Source organism: Aethalodelphis obliquidens, unplaced genomic scaffold (genome assembly GCF_003676395.1).
Source record: "Aethalodelphis obliquidens isolate GAN/ISIS:26980383/991018 unplaced genomic scaffold, ASM367639v1 scaffold59, whole genome shotgun sequence".
NCBI lineage: Eukaryota > Metazoa > Chordata > Mammalia > Artiodactyla > Delphinidae > Aethalodelphis > Aethalodelphis obliquidens.
The window spans coordinates 2,829,574-2,856,098 of NW_020838003.1; the positions used below are offsets into that span (position 1 = coordinate 2,829,574).

At 40.1% G+C, this 26,525-nt stretch overlaps 2 protein-coding genes across 2 annotated transcripts; both read left to right on the forward strand.

The window, feature by feature from the left end:
• The first annotated feature begins 2,576 nt into the window (after positions 1-2,576).
• LOC113609924 (growth-regulated alpha protein-like) lies at positions 2,577-4,654 on the forward strand. Its single transcript, XM_027087629.1, has 4 exons — positions 2,577-2,832; positions 2,927-3,050; positions 3,153-3,236; positions 3,815-4,654. Exons 1-4 carry the CDS (start codon positions 2,742-2,744, stop codon positions 3,828-3,830), a joined length of 315 nt encoding a protein of 104 aa, XP_026943430.1. The 5' UTR covers positions 2,577-2,741; the 3' UTR covers positions 3,831-4,654.
• An 8,442-nt stretch (positions 4,655-13,096) lies between these two features.
• Positions 13,097-14,814, forward strand: LOC113609926 (growth-regulated alpha protein-like). The gene is made up of 4 exons (XM_027087631.1): positions 13,097-13,368; positions 13,463-13,586; positions 13,689-13,772; positions 14,518-14,814. The coding sequence occupies exons 1-4, from the start codon at positions 13,278-13,280 to the stop codon at positions 14,531-14,533; spliced, it is 315 nt and encodes a 104-aa protein (XP_026943432.1). The 5' UTR covers positions 13,097-13,277; the 3' UTR covers positions 14,534-14,814.
• The last annotated feature ends 11,711 nt before the right edge of the window (positions 14,815-26,525 follow it).

A 26,525-nucleotide genomic window follows, 5' to 3' on the forward strand; every position in this document is an offset into this window, starting at 1 on the left:
AAGAAAAAAAAGTCTTTCTTATCCCTTCCTGAAAGCAAATGATTTTAATTTAACAAGTTCTAGGAGTCACATTATAGATAATTCTACAGGTAGTGAGTTGAAGTATCTCATCATTTTGGCTGCTACTGTAAATAAGCTGAAATTCTACTCTTCCTGGGTGTTTACTCACGTCTTTGGGTTGGGTCTGGGAATCATTAGAGCTAATACTTTTCATTGTTTGAGGAGCTAGTTATTAATGCCCAAGGCAGACAGTCATTTCTTAAATATTTTCCCATAAATGAATTGGGCAGAATTTTACTCTTATTCCTATTTTATGTGGGAAGTAATTGAAAGCAAAATTTCAAACAATGGATTTTAAAAATCTATTCCAAGATTCCCAAAGAATACAGATGCATTCCTCTTACAAAATTTCTAATGCTGAAAAATTTTTAAAGATAAATTCACAGATGTTTCTTTGAAAAAAAAAAATATTTTTTCTGCTTACATAAGGATTCATCATAGACCATTGCTGTTCATGTAAGTACCTTAATCAGGTCAGGTGCTATAACAAAATATCATACACTAGGTGACTGAAATAACAAGCACTTATTTCTCACAGTTCTGGAGGCTGGGAAGCAAGATCAAAGTGTCTGCAGATTCAGTATCTGGTGAGAATCCTCTTCCTGGTTTGCACATAGTGATAGTTGCCTTCTTGCTGTAGCCTCACATTGCAGAGAGAAAGAGACGATAAGTTCTCCAGGTGTCTTTTCTTATAAAGGCACTAATCCCATCATAAGAACCCCACCCTGATGGCCTCATATAAACTGAATTACCTCCCAAAGGCCCCAACTTCTTGTACCATCACAATGAAGTATAGTGCTTCAGCATATGAATTTTGGAGGACCCAAACATCTAGTCTATAACATTAAGGTTGTAAAACACTTCTATTTTGTTTATTTAATAAATATTTATACAGCATTTAGTATGTGCTACTCTTCTACAAACGTTAACACATTTAATACTCATAACAACTCTGTGAGGCAGGCACTATCATTAGCTCTCTTAAACAGAGGGAAAGCGAGAGCAGAGAGAGATTAAATAATTCCCCGTGGTCCCATGGCCATGTGGCAAGTAAGTGTACAGCTGAGACTTCAGCCCTGACTGCCTGACAAACTCTCAGCTCTTCCTGAGGCAGACCCACTCCCTCAGCTCCCCAATCCTTCTCACAGCAACCACAGAATGTCACACACATCCCCGAGGTCCTCATTGATCCAGGAGGATCAACTTAAACCATCTGCTGTTTAATCCAAAAGGGATATTGGAACTGATGGTGAAAGTGAGGCCTCAGTTACATAGAATCTGAAATGTAAGTACATTGATAGCTGATACTCGAGAGAGAATCAATCCCAGGAAACAGGCAAATTCAGGCAACCTGGAGTGAAATATACTAGTAAGCTAGTGCTTATGTATGTCGAAAACCATATCTGTTTGCTGCTTGCATCAATAGTAAAGTCAGGAACCACTAGGTACTAGCTTTCTGATGTTTATGATCTTTTCTGTCCACGGACAAGCCTAGAAAAGGGGAATGGACCTCCTGAGCCCCTTTCAACACCCGTGTAACTGTCATGAGTGAAAACACAGCCTCCTTTAGAACAAAAAGTGGCGCTCCTGTAATGACTAAATTCCAGAAATTCAAAGAGAGGGCAGATAAGAGATTACAACACTGTATCTTAAAATAAACAGTGAATTAACCTGTTCAATGGCCTACCCCCAGGCCCAACCTGGTAAAAACAATGGCATGAAGTGTGATTTATTTGAGATCCCAAAACTCCAAGAATTCGACAAACATTCTTACACACAAACTGAGATGACAGATGTAATTTTAAAGAGTGTGTTTATTCCAGGGATAAATAAAATCTACAAAACCCAACTTAAAGAGGAAGAAGAGAGACAAAATAAGGCTGCCATTCCAGCGTCAACTCTTCCACTCTCCAAAACAGAAGTGTCTTTAGAAGAAGTTAACTCTTGGACTTCCCTGGTGGCACAGTGGTTAAGAATCTGCCTGCGGATGCAGGGGTCACAGGTTCGAGCCCTGGTCCGGGAAGATCCCACATGCCGCGGAGCAACTAAGCCCGTGCGCCACAACTACTGAGCCTGCGCTCTACAGCCCGTGAGCCACAACTACTGAGTCCACATGCCACAACTACTGAAGCCCGCGCACCTAGAGCCCATGCTCCTCAACAAGAGAAGCCACGCACCGCAACTAAGAGTAGCCCCCGCTGGCCGCAACTAGGGAAAGCCCGTGCACAGCAACCAAGACCCAACACAGCCATAAACAAATAAATTTAGAAAAAAAAAGAAGTTAACTCTCGCCCTAAAGTTGTGCTGCAGTTCCTGTATTGGTCTAACCAGTCTGACACTCACCGCCCGCGACCAGGGGTGGCCAGGAGCCCACGGCCGCCCTCGCAGGCGGTACCCCAGGGGTGCTGGCGACTCACTCCCCCTGCGGGGATTTCGGCGCAGAGACGACACCCCACGTCCTCCTCGAGGGCGCGGATTACGCGGGAGGCCCGCGGGGCCGCACCCTCCTTCCGGACCCGGGAACTCCACGTGCGTCGGGGAATTTCTCTGGCCCTGGGCTGCCAGCCCCTGTCCGATCGGCATAAAAGGGCTTCGCCCGGCTCGGGGAGCCACAGAATCCGCTACGCCAGCCCTCCAGCCCGCCTTCCCGCCGCAGGCAGCGACCCTCCGAGCTGAACCCCATGGCCCGCGCCGCGAACCCCGCCGCCGCCCGGCTCCTCCGCGCCGCGCTACTGCTCCTGGTTCTGGTGGCCGCCGGCCGGCACGCAGCAGGTGCGACCCGGCGCCCGGCATCCCCAGGGCGGGACGGGGGCGGGTGGGGGCCCATCCCGGGACAGCCCCCTGACCGAGTCTGTCCTCCCCGCAGGGGCGCCTGTGGTCACCGAACTGCGCTGCCGGTGCCTGCAGACCGTGCAGGGGATTCACTTCAAGAACATCCAGAGCGTGAAGGTGACGCCCCCGGGACCCCACTGCGGCCAAACGGAAGTCGTGTAAGTGCCGCCGCTGTTGCTGTGCTTGTCACCCCCGCCTTCCCGACGACCCCACCCCGACCCCCAGCCCGACCTCACGTGGATTCTCCCTTCTCTCTGCAGAGCCACTCTCAAGGCTGGTCAGGAAGTTTGCCTCAACCCTGAAGCTCCCATGGTTAAAAAAATCATCAACAAGATGCTAAACAAGTGAGTTATGGATTTTATTCCCACTTGCAACTAGAGCCATTGGTCACAAATACTGGCATCTACCTCCTGAAAATATTATTAGAGAAACGTATGGTTTAGTTGCAGGACTGAAAATCATTATTATTTCCCCATTAAATTTGATGTGCTCTGTGTCAGAAGGGTATTTCCAGGGCTCTCTGTCCTTATCCCCCTCTCCATCCCTATTCAAATGAGTGTGGGTATGTTCCTAAAAGATAAAGTAGATTTAGCCAGGGATGGTAAAATGCTTCGGACCCATTAAGGAACAAACATTGTTTACCTCCATTCCTCAATGGTTTCTACCTGAATGTGGAACCTCTGGTTTTGGGCAACATGGGCCTCTGAAGCTTACTAGTGAAGAGCAGGGACTTTTCAGTGAGACCTCCCTGAGGTCAAGTCTAGGATACCTGTGAAAGGTCTTTAACCCCTTTGAGCAGGAACCTTTTCTGAGTGCAGAGCTGGGCCAGGGTCTACATGCAGAAGTCCCTCGAGCCTCAAGGGCCTGAAAGAGAAAAGCAGCTTTCTTCAGCACCTGAACACTAACCCTTTTCTCATCACAGGGGCAGCACCAACTGACCTAGAGAGAAGTAAGAAGCTCATAGGGCATTTCCTGAAGAGCGGTCTCTGCTCTTGTAGGAACTGAAAATGAAGAAGAGAACAGCTGGCTTCTGGGGACACCAAGAAGGGACTTGATGTGCTGGACTATTTTTTATTATGAGTTCTATTTATTTATACATGTATTTATTTATTTTTATAGCTCATTTTAATATTTTACATGTTAGTATTTAAAGATTTCAATGTGTTTAATCAAACTTAACTCAGTCCTGATTGTTATTTAATATGAGGATGACGGGTTCTAAATGTCTCATTAAACTGATATTTATTGGGAGACCATAAAGTGCCAGGCACTGTGATAGAGGTGGAGGGGGTGGGTGCAAGAGGGGATCCACGCAATTGGACAGTGAGATCACTATGAGAATCAGGGAAAGTGTGTGCACATCTATGTTTGTACTTGTTTAAAACAATGTCAGTTATTATTTATTGAAATGATCTCTTTATGTGGTCAACATTTTTATGTTGAAGCTTCCCTTGGACATTTTATGTCTTTCTTGTAGGGCATAATGCCTTGTTTAATGTTCATTATATAGTGTTTCTCTTTGTTTTGGAACAGAGAAGTTAAAACTATTGTTAAATTTTTTTAAATGCCACGAAAATAAAGGTTTTGCAAAAAAAAATAACATGCTTAGGTTTTGTTTTATTCATCTTGATCTTTGGTTCCTCCTAGGTGCCCCCAAGGTATTATACAGTTAGACTTAGGTTCTACCTAACTTTATGCCTGCTTCTGGCTGTTACTTCCCTTACTTTTCTGTTACTCAGGAAAGAGTACTTGGCACTCTACCCTCCCCAACCACCTTGAGAATCCTAGTTTTATATAAAATATTGCTGTTTTTCACACTGACCAATTTGTTATTCAAAACTACTTCTTCATAAACTGTTGAATTTTTATCAATATTTCAACAAGAGCTCCTATTAAATGGTTATGGTAGTGGTTTTTCAAACAATTATGCAATTCTTTTCCTTTTAATGAAGCTGGGAGCAAAGGATAGAAAAATGGATTCTTCCTAAGAACTCAAACAGTTTGTGCTATTGAACAATAATAATGACCAATGGAGATAAATGCATACTGTACAGTAAAATACATGACAAAAATAACAAATGATAGGTAGGGAGATAAATGGATTTAGAATATGATACATCTCTTCAACTGTTAGAGAAAGTATTAAGGAAAATTATACTGTGGCAAGCATATAGTAATTTTTTAGGGCAACCATTAAAAGGGAATGCAAAATTTTGGATTAAAACTCTGAAAAGGGGATAAAATGGGATAAAAGAAAATACCTGAATAATACAAAAGTAGACAAAAATTAAGGAATAAAGGAACAAAACAACAGATGGCACAGGGAGAGATGGCTTCCTTTCAGAAGAATGCCTAATAATATAAGTAAAGCCTCTTGAAGGTGGGGTTTAATTCCCCTCCCCACGTGAGTTTGGGCTGGACTTTGTGACTTACCTCCAAAAAAGAGATAAGGAAAAGGGAAAAACAATATCCTTTCAGTGGAGAATCTGGCAGACAGACCTTAACCAAGAGCTCAAGGTTATTATGACCGCTTACGTCATGTGAATATCATGTTACCCCTCCCCCATATGATTTGATGACAAGGGCACTTCATCTCCATGATATTCTCACCCCAAACCCACAACCCCAGTATAATCGTGAAAAAAATCATCCTAAAAATCCAAATGGAGGAACATTCTACAAAATAACTAATGAGTATTCTTCAAAACCGTCAAAGTCATGAAAGACAAGACAAGACTGAGAATCTGCCACAGGTCAGAGGAGAAAAAAGAGACATGAGGACTAAATGCAATGTGGTGTGCTGGACTGGATCCAGGAATCGGAAAAAAGACACTAATGGAAATTGACGAGATTTGAAGGAAGACTGGAGTTTAGTCAACAGTAATGTACCAATGTTAATTTCTTAGTTTTGACAAGTGTACTATAATCATGTAAGATATCAACATTAGGAAATACTGGGCAAAAGTTCCACAGGAACTCCTTGTACTATCCATACAAATATTTTGTAAATCTAAAATTATTCCAAATTGAAAGTTTATTTTTAAAAAGATAGGACAACTAGAAGAGCAAGATAGTAGACTTAAATCCAACTATATTAAGAATTATAGTAAATTTAAATGGAATAAACACTCCAATTAAAAGTCAAAAATTACCAGGCTGTGTAATTAAGACAAAAAAATCTATGTTGCTTAAAAGAGGCATACTTTAAATATCAAGACCCAGATTGCTTGAAATGAAAATAATTGAAAGTATTATATCATGTAAAAACCAACTGAAAGAAACTTGGCATGAATACATACTTAATGAATGAATACTTAAGACCAAATTAATACGTTAAGACTTAAGGAAAGAGGTAGTCAGAGACAAAGAAGGCTGATTTAAAATAAAAAGATGGTGGGACTTCTCTGGTGGTCCAGTGGTTAAGACTGCGTGCTTCCAAAGCAGGGGACACAGGTTTGATCCCTGTTTGGGGAAGTAAGATCCCACATGCCTTGTGGCATGGCCAAAAATATAAAATAAAAAGGTGGCAATTTTACAAGGGACAAAAATAATTCTAAAATCTTATGAACTTAATATCATATTATCAAAATATATAAAGCAAAACAGAGAAACACTAAAAGAAGCAATAGATGAAACCACAGTCATAGTTAAAAATTCTAACAAACCTCTGTCAATACTTAATAGACAAAGCAGTAAAGAATCAGTAACAGTATAGAAGAGTTAAACAACATGACCAACCAAATTGGCCTGAAGAAAACACATAGGAATGCTTCACCTAACAATTGCATAAATCACATTTGTTTTTCCAACACACAGATAACATTTTCTAAAAGGGAGCATATATGAGCCATAAAGAATGTATCAACAGATTTTTAAATTCTGAAAGGTTACAGAAGATATTCTCCGATCATCAAGATTTTTGAAGACTGTAACTTTCCTAGCTGAAATATGTAACATATCACTGTACTTGATGTGCGTGCTGTGGTTTATAACTAATTTCTCAACTTCCTAAATTTTGCTTCCACAATACAGGAAGCATCAAAGCAGGGTCATCATGGTGTTTCATGCCCATCACAGCCAAGTGTGATAAAAAACATTTCCACAGAGACATTTCCTCATTTCCTATATCTATTTCTTGACGTATTCTTTGGTAATTTTGGCATTTCTGTCTTTCTTTGGCTTATACTATATGTAATGTAATTTAATTACTTCTCTAAAAGTTTAAAAAGCAATCTTAAGAAAATGGAAATACAAAGCTTATATTGAAATTGATTCTTTAGAAGCCTTGGAATAACGCCCAAATCTAATATATTAGTTGGTATTCAGAGTTAGTTGAAATGAATTTAAATAATCATAGACTTTGAAACCACCAGGCTGTCTTTACTATAGGAACAGAAGGTAAGACTAGCTCTATTGCAGAAGAAAGTATGCGTGAAGAAGTTCATGTTTCAGCTTTACCCACTACATGTCTTTTGCAAAACTGACCACAGTCTCTTGTATATTGTGTGTGCTTCATAAATGTCTTTTGATTTAATATTTTTGACGTCAAACAAATAGACTGTCAGATATTTCTTCAGCTAAGATGGGTTTACCTGAGATTAGCAGAGAACTGCAAATTGGGGATCTGTAACCACGGCAAGCTGCGTGCAAGTCCCCACGTGGCAAAAGAAGAACACTTTTGGGCTTCCCTGGTGGCGCAGTGGTTGAGAGTCCACCTGCCGATGCAGGTGACACGGTTCGTGCCCCGGTCCAGGAGGATCCCACATGCCGCGGAGCGGCTGGGCCCGTGGGCCATGGCCGCTGAGCCTGCGCGTCCGGAGCCTGTGCTCCGCAACGGGAGAGGCCGCAACAGTGAGAGGCCCGCGTACGGCAAAAAAAAAAAAAAAAGGAACACTTTTATAGATAGGAGAAGGAAGTTGGGGGGCTATGGTAAACAGAGTCCACGGATTGTCATTGATCATGTCCTTGCCAGGAAAGGAGTCTTTTTTCTTCCTCTTGGGCTCTGCTCTTGTCCCAGGGTGTGAGAGCTCCCCCTTCTGGTCTCTCAACTCTATTTAACTGAGGTTTCTGCTTATTAATCTTTTCCAGTATCTACCACCTCTCATTTTCCACACACTCTGTGAAGCTTTAGGTTACCCTAGCCTTTCCCCCTCCCCGTGGTAGAGAGCTGATAAAGGTCATGGTGTAGTCCGTGCAAGAGGGCTATGGAAACACCTTGAGGTGCATGTAGAGACTTCCCGATGGAGGCAACACCAAACTGGGTCTTGATGGACAAGCAGAATCCTATGGGCACGTGGCCTCCAGTGTCTGAGCCCTCCCACCTGCTCCTGCCTCAGTCTCTCCCCTCTCCTTGCTCGCAGAGTGAGCTCCATCTGCATGAGCCACTTGCTCTCCCAGTATTCCCATGCTCTTTTTAATAGCCATGCCTTTGCCCATTTGGCCCTGTCCTGGAATGTTTTCCACCCCTCAGTGTTCCCCCTTTACCTGGAAAATTCCTTATCCTTAAGACTAATGTGAATGAGCACTTCTTTTAGGAAAACTTGTCTGATGTCTCTCATAAAGCCACTCTATATAAGAGTTGCACTGGGTGTCCCTCCTCACTCCTGATACCTTGGGAATGGTTTGCCATGGTATTTATCAAGCTTTCCTAAAAATTTTCTATCTGTTGGGACTTCCCTGGTGGTCCAGTGGTTAGGACTCTGCACTTCCACTGCAGGGGGCACGAATTCAATCCCTCTCCCAGGGAACTAAGCTGTGGGGCCAAAAAAAAAAAAAATTCTATTTGTACATTCATTTCCCTTATTGCATTGAGAGTTAGAGGGTGGCAGAGTCTCCTATTCCTCTTTATATTCCCAGCACCAAACTTCATTCCCACCTTATAAATGCTGAGAAAATTATCGTTGAAAATGCTGAAACAAATGGAGAAAGAAAGACATTAAATGTGAGTTGAAACACCCTCCTAGGTGTAAGATAAGTAAGATAACTAGCATAAGTGGAGTCAGTAACAAAAACCTAACTCAAATTAGCTTAATGAAGAGGAGAAGCATTTGACCTATGAAACTAAAAGACTGATGAGTAGATGCGATAAAGCTTGGTGTTGCAGTTCAAAAATTCTCTTCAGTAACAATCTCACTCCAGATTAGGCTGCTTTTCTCTATGCTGGCTTCATTTTAGGCAACCTGTTCTCAACCACTGGCAAAGCTCTAAGCTTCTGTTCTACTAGATATAACCCAACAGGAAGCAAGCGCTTTTTTTTTTTTTTAAAAGCAATTTCTTGACAAAAAGGACCCCAGGGATTTTTCTAATTTATTTATTTATTTATGGCTGCGTTGAGTTTTCATTGCTGCGCACGGGCTTTCTCTAGTTGCGGCGAGCAGGGGCTACTCTTCGTTGCGGTGCGCGGGCTTCTCATTGCGTTGGCTTCTCTTTGTTGCGGAGCATGGGCTCTAGGTGTGGGGGCTTCAGTAGTTGCAGCACATGGGCTCAGTAGTTGTGGCTCGCGGGCTCTAGAGCACAGGCTCAGTAGTTGTGGCGCACGGGCTTAGTTGCTCTGTGGCATGTGGGATCTTTCCAGACCAGGGTTCGAACCCGTGTCCCCTGCATTGGCAGGCAGATTCTTAACCACTGTGTCACCAGGGAAGTCCCCCAGTGATTTTTCCGACTTGACTAGGCTTAGGTCACTCACCCACCCCTGCACCTATAGAGTGGCTGGGGGCTGGACCCAAACTGGAAGGACTGACCAATACTACTTTCAGTCATCAGCTCACTTCTGGAGCTTTGGAGCAGGGTCACCCTACCTGAGCTACCCAGATTGGGAGGAAGAAAAGATGTTTCCCACAGGAAAGCCAAGGTTTTGTAACCAGGAGCAGTGGGAAGGGGCTCAAGGCAGGGAGAAGTGACAAATGCACTAGAGACTGGACCAGGTGGATGACATTAACATTGGGTGAAACGCTCTGGAGTGAAGAAGGGATGGATCCAGGGATTTACTGCTCCAACATCTTCCCTCTTCTCCCCTCGGAGCCAGACTCATTCTACTCAAAGTAGTAATTGTGACAAAATAGCGTTAGCAGTTGTAGGCACAACTTCCCAAGGCCAGCGTGGGGAGAGCAGGACGGTACTGCCCATTCCTGCTGCTCCATCATCTCGGGATACCGCAGCAACTCTGGATTTTAAAGGCAGATTATATACTGCCAATCAAATCTGCAAGATGCGGTAAATACGGTAGCTCAAAATAAAATTTAGCAACCTGTGTTTTTATTTTAGGGTTGGCTCTATATTTTTTAAATTGGTGATTGTATTAGTTGAAAGTTTGGGCATATACCTCTGCCATTCAGCTTATAAAACAAGTAGTTAGGGAAGATGCTTGTTAAAACAAGAAAGAACTGGATTATTTTAGTAGGTTTCAGAACACTATTGCTTTTTATTTTTTAATTTTTAAATTTTGTTTTGTTTTGGCCACACCCTGCTGTTTGTGGGATCTTAATTCCCCAAGCAGAGATCAAACCCGCGCCCTTGGCAGTGAAAGTGCGGAAAGTGTGTAACAGTCAATTAACACATATTTTGTATATGTATTATATACTGTATCTTAAAATAAAGTAAGCTACCGTGAAGAAAATATTACTAGGAAAATCGTAATGAAGAGAAAATACATTTACATTATTGTACTGTGTTTATTGATACTGTAAGTTTAAGTCATGTTTATAAGATGAATCATCTGTCAGTACCTCCATCAATATTGTCTTATTTAATACAAAACACTATAGATGTTATACGTATTACTAACATGATTCATCAAAAATGAAAGATAATGTAAAAAAGAAATTCATATTTATTTCAGATATAATAATTAATTCACTAATAATGAAGAAGCAATATGATTGCTTTGTGGTAGCCTAGTGTAATTGTTACAATTGCTTCACAGTTGCCTAGCCTATATGCTAATGAATGAACCATTATAACAATCTTATGGCCTACAGTATTACAGTCATATTCATAACATATTATTAGAAATATTGTTGAATTAAAAAAAAATTTACCTGTGATGATAGCCTTATACATAGTTTCCCCAATTAAGAAAGAGAAAGACATACTGTATGGTAATGCAATGAAGGTAATGTAATGAAAGCAAAGTTATAAAACAGGAAGAAAACTAACACATTAACTTTATATTAAATATCACTCACCTTATGCCTATGTAGGAACAGACTAACATGTACATATATTCTATACTTTCTTGACATACCAAACTTTTTCTTAATTTTTTTGACATTTCTAGGCTACGCGGTTAGCCTGCAAGTTTTTTCAAATTGTCACAAATCTCCAAAAATGTTTCCAATATATTTATTGAAAAATATCTGCATATAAGTGGACCTGTGCAGTTCAAGCCCATGTTGCTCAAGCGTCAACTGTATTCCAATTAGAATCCCAGAAAAATAAAAAATAACAATAATATCTAAACAGATTCTCAATTATTGTTGAGTTACTCATATTTTATAAACTTTAGATCATCTTTCATTCCCTACTCTTTAAAAAAAATTTTTTTAATTTCCTGTCCTTTTTCTCAGGACTGTACAGATGATTACTGACAAAAAATAAATGTAAAGACAAATCTTTATTTATAATCTACTTGTTCATATTCTTTTCTAATAATCAAGATGGGACATCTTTACTTTTATTCACATTTTGTAGTTGAAATGACTAAAACTAGAATTATGAAATTACCCAGCAATTAAACTAGATGACACAAAAAAAATCATTCTAAGTTTTCTCTTAAGAAAAACAAAAAGAAAAAAACAACCTTTTATATTGGAGGAGTTTTTGTTTTGTTTTGTTTTTTTCAATAATTCTTTTCTCTTTGTACAAAGATTTTATCCCTAGGTTAGTTTCAGCTTAGTAATACAGAAAAAGCAATTTCTATTTTATTTATTTAAAAATTATTTATAGCATTTAATATGTACTGGTGTGTTCAAATGCTAACACATTTATTCATAACAACCCGCTGAAGTAGATACTACCCTTAATCTCCATTTTACAGATGAGAAACTGAGGCACAGGCAGTTTAAATGTCATGTACCAGGCAGTCTGGAGCAGAGTTCTGCTCTGTGCCTCTACCCACCCCTGGAGCATCCCCTCCCTGCTCTTGCTTCCCACTGGGTATCCCCACACCTCTCACATATGAAACCTACCTGAGTATAATCCAACTAAGGGCATTAAAACTAAGGGTGAAAAATAAACTACACAATAATAAACTCTCCAGTTAACAGGTTGAAATGTCTTATTAGAAATTAGAAAAAAATAAAATATGACAGCAATTACTTCTCTAGAGGGAAATCAAATCGCTGGAAGCAGAAAAGTCCATATAACATGGAAATGAAATGAGATTTGTGATCGTAAAACAAGTAAATGGTATTAAATTCACCATCTAGCTCTTAGATACTTCACAGGAACACATGTTTTTTGGTGCTTAGATGAGCAAAGGGTGCGACTCACACTAGGCATCCCCTCCTGATTCCTATGACCTATTTTGTTCTTGGATAAAACTAGAAACTGTGTACCTGTGAGCCCCACGCAGCTTTCCCTCCCTGCCACAGCTCCAAATGACCACCCGCTCCTTATTTCATGGATTAATTAACACCCTCTACACAAAAAAAGGTGGTATTCATGGATTTACTCGAGCTCTGGAAGTTCCAAAATTTCACAGGGGAAAGCAGCTTTGTAGCATTGTGACACTTTGTTCTAATTTAAACACTGAATTAAACTTTTGATCCTGGTCATCCCCTCACCACTGCGGGATGATATGACACCAAGTTTGATTGATTTGTGTGTAAATACCAGGAAATAAGGGAACATTCTTATGAATAATTTGAGATGACGTGTTTTAACAGAGTGTATTTATGCAGACGTAAATAAAATCATCAAGCCCCAAGATACGTATGCGTAACACATGAAAAATCAGTTCTGACTTTGAAATGTATATCTCAGAAATAACTTTAAAAAAAAAAGAAAAACCAGTTCTCTCTGCTTCCCTCCTCCGTCGCTTTAATCCCCTCAGTCTTAACTACCTTCCCTCATGATGCCTGTTCTCCTCTAAGATGTGACACCACCACCTGCAAGGCGACTCACTCCCCCTGCAGGGATTTCGGCGCAGAGACGACACCCCACGTCCTCCTCGAGGGCGCGGATTACGCGGGAGGCCCGCGGGGCCGCACCCTCCTTCCGGACCCGGGAACGCCAGTGCGTCGGGGAATTTCCCTGGCCCTGGGCTGCCAGCCCCTGTCCGATCGGCATAAAAGGGCTTCGCCCGGCTCGGGGAGCCACAGAATCCGCTACGCCAGCCCTCCAGCCCGCCTTCCCGCCGCAGGCAGCGACCCTCCGAGCTGAACCCCATGGCCCGCGCCGCGAACCCCGCCGCCGCCCGGCTCCTCCGCGCCGCGCTACTGCTTCTGGTCCTGGTGGCCGCCGGCCGGCGCGCAGCAGGTGCGACCCGGCGCCCGGCACCCCCAGGGCGGGACGGGGGCGGGTGGGGGCCCATCCCGGGACAGCCCCCTGACCGAGTCTGTCCTTCCCGCAGGGGCGCCTGTGGTCACCGAACTGCGCTGCCGGTGCCTGCAGACCGTGCAGGGGATTCACTTCAAGAACATCCAGAGCGTGAAGGTGACGCCCCCGGGACCCCACTGCGGCCAAACGGAAGTCGTGTAAGTGCCGCCGCTGTTGCTGTGCTTGTCACCCCCGCCTTCCCGACGACCCCACCCCGACCCCCAGCCCGACCTCACGTGGATTCTCCCTTCTCTCTGCAGAGCCACTCTCAAGGCTGGTCAGGAAGTTTGCCTCAACCCTGAAGCTCCCATGGTTAAAAAAATCATCAACAAGATGCTAAACAAGTGAGTTATGGGTTTTATTCACACGTGTGACTAGAGTCAGGCATCTGCCTCCTTTTTTTTCTATCAGAGAAACCCACGGTTTAGCTGCAGGACTGAAAGTCATTATAATTTCACCATTAAATTTGCTGTTAAGGTCAGAAGGATATTTCTAGTGCCTTCCATCCTCATCCGCCTGTCATGAGTCTGGGTAAATGTATGTTCCTAAAAGATGAAGTAGATTTAGCCAACGATGCGAAAAAGCTTCCTACCTGTTAAGGAACAGGTATTGTTTACCTCAGTCTCTCATGGCCTTCAGCCCTGAAAATAGAACCCTTGGTTTTGGACAATGCGCGCCTCTGAGGCTTAGTGGTGAAGAGCAGGGAATTTGTAGTGAGACCAACCCCTTCCTCCCCAATGCGCATCTAGCTTCCACCCTTTATATTCCTATAACCTCGGGGAAAGTACTTAATCTCTTTAAGTCTCAATAACATGGGAAAAATAATAATAGCTACTTCATGGAGTTTGCTATGAGGCTTAAGTGAGGTCATGCATGTACTTTTTTCAGCCCAATGTGGCATTATGTTGTGGCGTTTTGAAGATAATAATAAGATTGTGACCACAGGCTCCTTATTCCTAATTAAACAGCATCTAAGAGCCTGGCATTTTCTGCCACACAGGGCAGCAGTGGTTTAGGTAGCAACCACTTGGTGCAGGGCTGTGAGGTCAACGTTTTGGGTCCTACTAACTACCCATTTTCTCATCACAGGGACAGTGCCAACTGATCTAGAGAGCTGGAGAGAGCTTACTGGCTACTACTGCAGCCTTAGTGGAATCAAAGTGAAAGAAGAGAAACAAATAGCTCCTGGGGCCACCTGGACTGCGTCTAATGTTTTTGCCTGTTTCTTATGAGAGTTCTTCTATTTATTTACATATGTATTTATTTATTTATCTATTTTTCAAAGCCTGTATATTACTGTTCTATCTAAAAGGTATGAATGTGTTTGGCAATTCTCTGTACTGTTATTTTAAAAGGTCGTTTTTACATTAAATCAAAGTTAATTCAGTGCTGACTATTATTTATTTGAAGGTGATGTGTTTTAAATGTTTTTCATTCATAAAACTATTGTGGTTTATTTTGGGCCGGATACCACACTGTACCATCCATGGTGATAAAAGCTGGAGACAGTAGCGGGGGATCCAAATAAATAGATCACTGTTAAGGTAGGGGAATGAATGTGTACATTTACTTTGTGCACTGATGAGAAGATGGTCAGTTGCTGACGATCTATTTACGGAAATCGTTTCACCGTCAACATTTCTGATGCTGAAACTTTAAAAATGACAATGTTCTAAATATCCCTTGGACATTTTATGTCTTCCTTGTTAGGCATAATGCCTTGTTTCGTGTTAATTATGCAGTATTTTTCTTTGTCTTGGAATAGAGAAGTTTAAATATTTATTAACGTATTTTTATAAATATCATGAAAATAAAGCCCTTTACAAAAATTTTTTGCTTAGGTTTCTTTTGTACTTCTTCTTCTTTTTTTTTTCCTGCGGTACGCAGACCTCTCACTGCTGTGGCCTCTCCCATTGCGGAGCATAGGCTCCAGACGCACAGGCCCAGCGGCCATGGTTCACGGACCCAGCCGCTCTGCGGCATGTGGGATCCTCCCGGACCGGGGCACGAACCCGTGTCCCCTGCATCGGCAGGCGGACTCTCAACCACTGCGCCACCAAGGAAGCTCTCTTTTGTACTTCTTGAACTTTTATTCCCCTCCTGCGTACCCAGCACTTGGATTTTCTATTGCTGCTGTAACAAATTATTACAAATTCAGTAATTTAAAAGCATACAAACTTATTCTCTCACTGTTCTGGAAGTCAGAAGACCAAAATTAGTTCCACTGGACTAAGGTCAAGGTGTCCGCAGAGCTGTCTCCTTCTGGACGCCCTAGGAGGTTCTTCTGGAGTCAATGGAGAAGCCATTGCCTTGATCCTTTTAGCTTCCGGAGGGCATCTGTATATCATAGCTCATGGCCATCTTCCTGTGTCTTCAAAGCCATCAACATAGCAAAGCCATCAACCTAACCTCTTCAGATCTCTTTCTAGGGCAGCAAATTTTGTCCCTACCCCAACAAATGTGTCTCTTTGCCGATTATTTTTAACAAACAGAAGATTCAAAAAGTTTTTCTTGTAACCTCTCTCTTAACTGCCTAAAAGAATTTAGATAAAGGACCTGCTCCTAGAATAGAGGTATCACCAGAGATATCTATAAACAATGTGAGCCAGGGGTGGTGAGGGAAACTCTTTAAGCAGGGCCTAAAAATCAGAGTCTACTTTGTGCCCAATTGTCTCTGCCTGGGCCAGCAAATATTGTTTGCCAAACATTTGCTTTTCCATCTCCAGGTAAATTGCTTTCCTCCCCTATGAAGTCCCATTACCATTACCCCCAACATCCTCTCTTGTCTTTAGCTGAAGGTGGTATTTAAGGTGAGGGCTTTGGCTATTTTGGTGAAATAATTCAGTTTTCCTGGGTCTCTCCCATGTAGACATGCTAATTAAACTTTTGTTTGACTTTCTCCTCTTAATCTATCTCACATCAATTTAATTATTAGACCAGCCAGAAGAATTTAGAAGGGCAGAGGAAAATTTCTTCCTCCCTGACATTTTCTTTCTGTCCATCTGCTCTGTCACATTATCTTCTGTCTGATTCTGACTCTTCCTACATCCTTGTTATAAGAATCTGTGTGATTATATCAGGCCACCCAGGATAATACAAGATCATCTTTCCATTGCAAGATCCTTAATTTAATCCCATCTGCAAAGTTGCTTTAACAATGTAAGGTAACATATTCACAGGTTCTGCAGATTCGGACAAGGATATATTTGGGGACTTATTATTCAGCCTTCTGAATTCAGGGTGCTTGAATTTCACTGTTAAAAGTATTTTTGATTTGTTTAATAAAATGTATTTATACATATTATAGGAGCGGTGTTGGAGATTCTGGGAGAAACCAGAATGGTATCAGCACTGGCTAATGTTCAATAAATGCAACTACTGTTCATGTCTATAAGTTAAGGAGAAGCAGATATAGGTATTTTCTCCAGGCTGCTACTGCAAAGCTTCAGAGTGAACCAAAATATATTTATCATATATCTGGAGGGAAGATGTGAATGACTGGAAGAGCAGGAGGAAATTCTGGGTCTACATTTATCATTGGTCTTCTGGCTTGCTCTCACAGATATCAACACATATCCTAGAGCAAGCAGAAATGGCAAGAGTGGGTATCCCATTAAATTGTCTGGGAGAGTTTGGAGTACAAGGCAGCCCTCCACTGGGAACATCAAGCTAGGAAGTGGAGAACAGGGGTATTTGAGGGATGGTCAAAGATTGATGAGCTCAGGAAAGAAATGTTCGCTGCAAGAGCGTATCAGTCTTAGAACAGTATGACACAGTAGGACCATGTAACCTTGAGAAGCCACCAGGAAACAGTAATGGCAGCACTGCCTGAGGTTTCCTGGGCAAAGAATCCAGAGCAGAAGAAGAGGAATGACGGGTGATCCCACTCACTGATTATGACTACTTACTTGAGAGTTCTCTTGAGATATCCTCAGGAGACTTTCAAAAATTGACAGGTAGGGTGGGAGGGAGGGAGACGCAAGAGGGAAGACATATGGGAACATATGTTTATGTATGACTGATTCACTTTGTTATAAAGCAGAAACTAACACACCATTGTAAAGCAATTATACCCCAATAAAGATGTTAAAAAAAAATAAAAAATAAAATAAAAAAAAATTGACAGGATGTGAGAGATAGGAGAGAAAGAGATTTTAGAAAGCAAGATGGGGCAATGTTTTCTATGCTGCAACAGGAAAATTAGAAGGTAAGGGTCTTGTTTTATGCTAAGTTTCCCATAAAGCAGTCGGAGGTAAAGGCTAGTGCCTTGTTAAGTTCACCAGCTCACATTTGGGACTAATCTTCATCTATGTGTGTGGGATCCCGTGGAAACATTTTATCCTCTGCTTTCAGAGTGATAGCAACAGGACTCTTGAATTGTGCCTTTTACTTTTAGCAGTCCCGTGAAAAGAAAATGAGATGGTCTGGGCAATTGTGAACAGATGAAGTGGACCTGCACCCATAGCAGTGGGTTAGAGCTCAGAGAAATCTGCTCAATGGGCCACAAAACCGGCAAGGAGTGCATAGAACCACCCAGCCAGTGCCCTTGTAGAGCTGCCTAAACACAGAACAAGAGAGAGAACCAAGGCTTTTGAACGTTAGCCCAGTTCACACACCTTCAAAGGCCTGTGGTTTGACCTCTGACCCTAGCATTGTCTGGAACAAGTTGTGGGATCACCGTTTCCCTCTGCTTCTCAAGCTGCTTCTCACTATGAGCCACCGCAGGGTGGACCAAAATAAAGTTATAGGCATTGTGGCCAAACACACTTGAAAGAAAAATAATAATCTTCCTCTTTCTGTGACCTTGCCAAATTACTTACCTTCTCTGAGTTTCAATTTCCTCATCCATAAAATAAAAACAAGCCTTGTAACATCGTTGTAAGGTTTCAAGAATATACACCAAAAGCATGTAGAGTAGTACTGGCATAAAGCAATACTCAACTAATGGTTGTTATTTTTAGTACAGTATATGGTATCTGTGTCAGAATAAACAATTATTTTTGAGGAGAGAAATACAAGACACAATTCAAATTGGAGTATTTAATGTGACCTACAAACTTATACATACAGCCCTCAGAGCAGCTGGAAGGTCATGGTATTATAATAGATTATCTTAGAAACCTGAGAATTTGATCATCTTAGAACATTAAGAATTTAGAAATTACTACAAATTAAATATGCTATCAATCTGGCATTGAGTCAAAGCTCTCAAATTACAGACCCATATTTGAAAGTGAAGCTCCCTGAAGACCTAAACAATTGCTTTGACAAATTCCATAATAACATTTACATCCCATTAAATCCTAAACTGTAATTCCAAGTTAGAAGCTCCTCCTTTGTTTTGATTCTTCAAACATTTTAATCTTATGTTTGTATATGTATTTCTTTATTATCATCGTTGGCTACAAACACTGATAATATATAGTTTGATCACCTCCACTTGGAACATAGAGAATTGAGACTCAAGGAATTTAAGATTGTGTCTGAATAGGGTTTCTGATTCATTGTGGAAGCTTTTTGCCTGGCATGAAGGTCAAGAACCCATCAATCAGTTGAATGTTACAAAGTCATTCAATATTCTTGCGTGTGGAACTTAATTCCTAATATGCCATTCCCTGTCACAAGGCTGTGCCTCTTGGAGCATGATTCTGTGTACAATGTTTATCAGTGCTTTCTCTGTGTGCTGAGCTTTTCTTCATCTTTCTAGACACAATTCAATGATTTCTCCCCTGGTGAAGGCAAATGAGATATTCTATTGAGGTCATGTGTAAAGTGGCAGTGTATCAATAATTATATTAATTATTCATAGTTAAATGGTTTGATTTATTGATGCAGAAAAAATGTGTTAAATATGATATAACCAAGGCCATTTAATAGAACAGTTAACAGAACTTGAGCTCATAATTCACTGTTAGTAATTCAGTTTTTGGAGCTTTGAACCTTAGCATACTCTTGACAGCACAAGAATTATTAATTTATCAATAGATGACAGATTTAATTAAGACTTTAAATATGATCATGCACACAGACATAAAAGGTAAAGACACATTAAAACATTTTAATTTTATGCTTTGTACAAACATGGTTTTTAAAAAGATGCACAGATTTTTTCATGACAGTATTCTTTAAATCATCATTAACCGAAAACAGCATTGGATCCTTCAGAGTAGCATAGTTCCACCTCCAGGAAATAACAAGGCAAAAAGTTCATATCTCTTTTAACAAATCTACTATATTCTGAACTCCCCAACCTTCCCGAATAAAATAAACTGGAAAAATAAATTTCACTTCCTTATTGGCTTGTGACTGATAAATACCCCTTTGATAAGCTTCTCCTTTCATACTTCAGCAAGGAGAGAGAAAGCAATAAAAATTAATCTCAAGACCATGGTGCATAAAGAACACTATAATGTTAAGTCCACCAAGGTCTGAAATCAGAGGTTTCTACTGTGATCTCATAAACATTTTTATCTTTTCCTTTTATCCATTGGAAAGTTTCGCAAAAGAGAAACTAGATCTAAAGAGATTTTTCTTTTGGCTTTCAGCAAAACAAAAACTGTGACATATCTAAAATTAAACTAGACGTACATGCAGGTTGTCATGTCAAAGAAATCCATGTAGAGCCAGAACAAAATCTGTTAATTACCTTGACATACTGACTACAATGGTCTGTACTTCTCTTATAAGGGGTGATAGTAGTAATATTACTGCAAATCAATCTAGGATGTTTATTTTAATGTTGGTTAGCAAATGGAGTTACTACATTCAACTATCTCACATCTAATTATCACGTTAATAAATTTTCATTGAGTGAAAAAGTTCATTTTCTGCTTATATTGGTTATCGCGATGATAATAAAGGCCTAAGGAATGGATTTTTGATCTATTCTGCCTAACACAGTTCCATAGTAGCTGCTCAATAATGCAATGTTTATTATGATATTGGCAAATGATTGTTTTTTTTTATTTCTCCTTAATTATTTTTATCAATGTTGAATTCTTAATCCAATATTGTGGCCTGTCACATTGATTTAAAATATTAAACCAAGAGTTAGGAAGCATGACTGCCTTTATCTTCACTCAGAGTTTTGCTATACTTATCTCACATAGCTAATGCCTATGAAAGCCAAGTTGCAATGTCATATATTGACATTCAGGAATTTCTCCTGAAGTTGTTGAACATGTCCAGTTAATACCTGAAGCCTCTTGCTGTAGCTGAAAAGAAATCATATAAGTAGGAATCATGAGGGGGAAAATAAGAACCTCTGAGAGTGGGATTTTCAGAGCTGAAATGCTTACAAAATGAGCTAGACTGAGAATATAGGCGATCAGAGCTTTGGGTATTATTCATATAAGGTGCAGGAAGAAACTGCTCAGTCATTTAAGGTCCCATTCTAGAAATTGCCATGTACCTTCTCCAAAAAACCCCAAATATCTAACATGGGAACATGAGTAAGGTATGAACTAGGGTGTGTAGATTTAATTTTGAAAGGGAAGAATATCCTCATTAAGCAAAGATACATAGTTAGTAGTAAAGGATACATGGATAATTCTAGATAATTTGGAAGTGCCTTACATACTTGGGACATTCAAAAGATGCAGTATGACTTAACAGGTTTTAAAAGTTTTTTTAAATTGTACAATATATTGTAGATATAAAAGGTTGTATAAAAACATTTTATAAAACATATCTATACATTTTTATATATACAATATAAAAGATTATATAAAATAATATAAGTGTATGCATATGTACCAGTGTGTTTGTGTATACATACATACATGTACAGCTTTAGGAAGAGTAACAAAATGAACAACTGTGCTCATTTCCAAGTCCAAGACATGAAACGTTACCAGGATACTGGAAGCCCTCTGTGTACCCACCTCAAATCTCATCCCTCTCCCTCTGTGTTTGCTCTGCCCCTCAGACACACCGTAACCCTCGTCTTGAGCTCAGCGTCAATAATTCGTCACTTATTTTTATAAGTTTACCACCTATGAGTGAAATCCTAAACAATTCTTTAGATTTGTTGGGTTTTGAACTTTTAATAAATGAGAGAATGTGTAAATATGACTTAATTCTCTCACTTGGCAATATGTTTGTGAGTTTAATCCAGGCTAATTATTTTTACAGATGACTGCTGTTGCACTTCATGACAATAACAAATTTGGGTTGCTTACAGTTTTGCTATTATGAACAACGCAGCTCTCAACATTTTTGTGCTGGTCTCTAGCTACACATGTGTAAGAGATACTCTAGGATACATATGTAGGAGGGAGATTACTGGCCCAGAAAGTATACACATCTTCAGCTTCACCAAATAATACTATTGGGTTGGCCAAACAATCTGTTCGGGTTTTTCTGTAAGATGTTACACAAAAACCCAAACGGACTTTTTGGCCAACCCCAAAACCATTTTTCCTAATGGTTGTACTGATTTATTCCACCCACAAGCAATTCATGAAAGCTCCTCTTCCTCTACCTACTGGCCAGCACTTGGAATTGTCAGACTTCTTAAACTACTGACAATCAAATTATTATATAATGGTTTCTTATTGTGGTTTCAATTTGCATTTCTCTTATTACAAATGAAATTGAATGTCTTTTCTCATGTTTACAGGTTATTTGCATTTGATCCTCTGTGAAATTTTATTTCTTTTGCCCATTTTTTTCTGTTATTCCCTTTGCTATTTCATACAACATTTTGAAAAAAACATACATTTTTGTGTACTAACCATTTGTCCTTCATATGTGTGGCAAAAAGGTGTATCTGTGGTTTTTTTTTAATAATTTTTTTATAATGCAACTTTCTTTCTTATGGCTAGTCTCTTCTTAAAATCGTAAAAATATTCTTTTGTGTTACCTTCTAAAAATTGGGTAGTTTTGTCTTTTATATTTAGAACTCAGAATTGATTATCCTCTACAATGTGAAGTAGAAATTCAATTTTACTTTCCACATATAGATAACCAATTGTCCCAGCATCATTTATAGAAAAGTCCACCATTTTCCAGTCTCTGTCATAAATCAAGATAAGTACATGTAAGGCTTTGTTTCCAGACCCTGTTGGTTTCCTCATGGGTCAATATGTTTATACGTACACAAGTGCCATACCATTGTAATGACTATAGCATTATAAAAATTCTTGATAAGTGGAAAGGCAAGCCCCCAACATTATTGTTCTTCTTTAGGAATGTCTTAGCTTCTCTTAGTTCTTTCATATACATCTTAGAGTCAGCTTGTCAATATGGGAATTTTGAATAAAAGTACATTGAATTGGGCTTCCCTGGTGGTGCAGTGGTTGAGAGTCCGCCTGCCGATGCAGGGGACATGGGTTCGTGCCCGGTCCGGGAAGATCCCACATGCCGTGGAGCGGCTGGGCCCATGAGCCATGGCCGCTGAGCCTGCGCGTCCGGAGCCTGTGCTCCGCAATGGGAGAGGCCACAACAGTGCGAGGCCCGCGAGCCGCAAATAGGAAAAAAGAAAAAAAAAAGTACATTGAATTAATAGATCAGTTTGGGTAGGGGTAATTGATGCACATTTAAAACAGTAAATCTTATGTTTTGTGACCTTAATATGGTCCATAAAACAACATTTAAATTTTTTTTCTTCTTGCACATTATTTGTTAAACTTCTTTCTAGAGACTTTTTAAAATATAGGTGCTATTGTAAATGGTGCCTTTAAAACTGCATTTGCTGGGCTTCCCTGGTGGCACAGTGGTTGAGAGTCCGCCTGCCGATGCAGGAGACACGGGTTCGTGCCCAGGACCGGGAAGATCTCACATGCCGCGGAGAGGCTGGGCCCGTGAGCCATGGCCGCTGGGCCTGCGCGTCCGGAGCCTGTGCTCCGTAACGGGAGAGGCCACAACAGGGAGAGGCCCGCGTGCCGCAAAAAAAAAAACAACAACAAAAAAAAACTGCATTTGCTGATGTTCGTTTATTATTTTTGTATCCATCAGCCTTCTACTTACGTATCTGTAAATTATTTTGCATTTTCTATATAGACAATTATGTCATCTGCTACTAATGGCAGTTTTGTCTTTTTCTAGCCTTCCTGCACAGGTTAAAATTTTCCACACAAGCTTGAATGTAAGTGATTATAGCAGGTTCTCATGTTTTGTTCTCAGTAAACCTCTTACATCACTAAGTATAATATTTATTATAGATGTTTTATAGCTTTATGAGGTTAAAGAATCAACCTTCTATTAATGATTTCTTAAGAGTTTATTTTTAAGTCACAAGTTAATATTGAATTATATTATCTTCAAATCCTGGAACTTCTACTCTGAGTTCAAACTATGGTGACATGGTCACATCTGAACCTAATGAACTCTGAGGACGCCTAGAGATGCAGGTAGAGACCTGTGGTCCTATGAACAGCAGTTGACAACTTCAGAATTAATTTAATGGGAACTTAAATAGGACACAGAATACTTTCTTGTGATTTGGGCAACGTATACTCTCCCTTCCCAATAATAAGTGAGATCTTAGATTTTAAAAGCAGAACAAACAAACAAACAAAAATAGACCAGAGAGACTGCCAGAAATACAATGCTAAATTATATATGGTAAATATTCTATCGTGGCAGCTTGGAAGATACATGTGTAGATTACCAAACTTAACACAGAACTTTGTACATAGAATTACTTGTATTATGTACATATTACCTACATAATAATAAATGCTTTCTGACTTGCTTATTGTTGAAAAAGTCTACATTACATTTTTTTTTAAAGACACCAATTGTACTTGAACATTTGTTACATTTTTTAAAAAATTATTTATTTATTTATTTATTTTTGGCTGTGTTGGGTCTGTGTGAGGGCTTTCTCTAGTTGTGGCAAGTGGGGGCCACTCTTCATCGCGGTGCATGGGCCTCTCACTATCACGGCCTCTCTTGTTGCGGAGCACAGGCTCCAGACACGCAGGCTCAGTAGTTGTGGCTCACGGACCTAGCTGCTCCGCGGCATGTGGGATATTCCCAGACCAGGGCTCGAACCCATGTCCTCTGCATTGGCAGGTGGATTCTCAATCACTGCGCCACCAGGGAAGCCCCTACATTACATTTTGACTGACATTATTTCTAGTCAGTGGTAGAAAACTGTGGTAGTACATACGGAACACTATCTTAAATATGTGGTTAGTGTGATATCTGAGACAAATTTGTTTTGAAATACATATATTTTGTAGTTGTTTTTGAAAGCTCAATAAATAACATTAATATACCTTAGAATTTTAAATAAACCATTTTTTAAAGGCAGTGCTCCCAGTTTTAGTAATCCAAATAGTCTCATTTTAGAGTCACAGTGAAAGATAGAAAATTTGCTTGGTTCCTGAGGGTGTATGGGGGATGATCATTATCAAAAAGAGAAAGACAGGTACAGTACATGCCAAGGTGTCTTGAGGCAAAATCTTTTCTTCTTAAATAGATTGATATTTAAACAAAAGTTATGCTATAGATTTGAATTACAACTCTACATGTTATGGAGTGTGGGACCTGTTATCCCTGCCAAGTGATTACAATGGTTATAAGTTGTCTTATGCAGATCAAAACATAGGTATATTGACTAGGAAACATTTTGAGCAAAACTTCCTCCCTTCTCTTCTCCCTTTGGAGGAAATCCTTGAACTCCAACACAGTGTTGCTAAAGGTTCAACTTCCAGCACACTTGACAAATCACTGGGTAGAAATGGAATAATGAGAACAAGTTTTGAGACAAGGATTGAAGAGCAAGTATGCATTGGTGAGGTGCAGGGAAGGTCAGCAGAGAAGTGTACAGAAACAGTATCCAAATGGGAGCAACACCAGTAAAGGGGGCAGTGTTAAGCCAGCTGCCACACCGGGACATCAGCTGAGCTCCTGCAGCAGGTTCTATTGGAGGAGGGTCTGAGTGATGTACCTCCATGGCCATCAGAGACAATAAGCCTCAGATTCAGGAACCCAACAAAGTACATGCAGGATGAACAGAAATAATTCCACACCTTGTCGCGTCACAGTAAAACAATAGAACAAAGAGGACAAAAAGAAGATTTTATAATAAATCAGTGTAATCTTCATGGGTCAGTGCTCCAGGGAAGAGGCATAGACAGACCAGATTATCCAGTTTCTGGGTAGTATATAATACAGTTCACCCTGCTGCTAAGTCCATATGAAACTGAATTGATCTGGATCTGGGTTTTGTTTTGTTTGTAAAATAAATGCAATTACCATGGATTTTCAGAGTTTAGCGAATGTTTAGTGAGTGGTAAGCAAGTTTACAATAGAAAACTAATTATGAAAATTTTTTTGTTGGGGAGGTATGGGTTGCGAGTTTGGGGTTAGCAGATGCAAACCATTATATATAGAATGGATAAACAACAAGGCTGTACTATATAGCACAGGGAACTATATTCAATATCCTGTGATTAACCATAATATAAGAGAATTTTTAAAAGAATGTATATGTATATAACTGAATCACTTTTCTATACAGCAGAAATTAACACAACATTGTAAATCAAAAATAAATAAAATAAAATTTCATTTTTTGTTAGTCACAAAATTCACTTTGAGATGGTTTCTCTAACATTCTCACCTTTATTTTTCTATTTAATCTCATGTGACTATTCACTCTATAATCTCTTACACACACTGGGAAATATTAGGCCTGTATTACCCTCAGTCGTGGTCTTCTCCTGTTCGTATGGTGCTGTAGGGAGGTTGTACACGATTCATAGTTTAAATGCAAGTCCTGGTGCAGACATGCTCAATTCAGAGATCAGACTCTTAACTAGCTATGTGACCTTGAACAAATTATTAACTGCTTACAGTTTAGGTTTTCTCACTTCATCCCTTTGAAACTCTATGCTCTAGTGTATCAGATCACTTCTTGGTTCTCTGAAAACACCATTTCTGTTTGGGTCAGGGTCTTACGAATGCCGTTCTAACTGAAACATCTTTCATCTCCTCCCCACCTCCTAGCTCGTTCATCTGGTTAATTTTTACTTATTTTTCAGCTCTTAGTTTATAAATCACCTTCTGGAGGAGGCTCTTCCTGAGCCCTTCAAGTGTTAATTAGTTAGTGAAGTTGCCAATCATTTTATTTTTACCCTGATTTG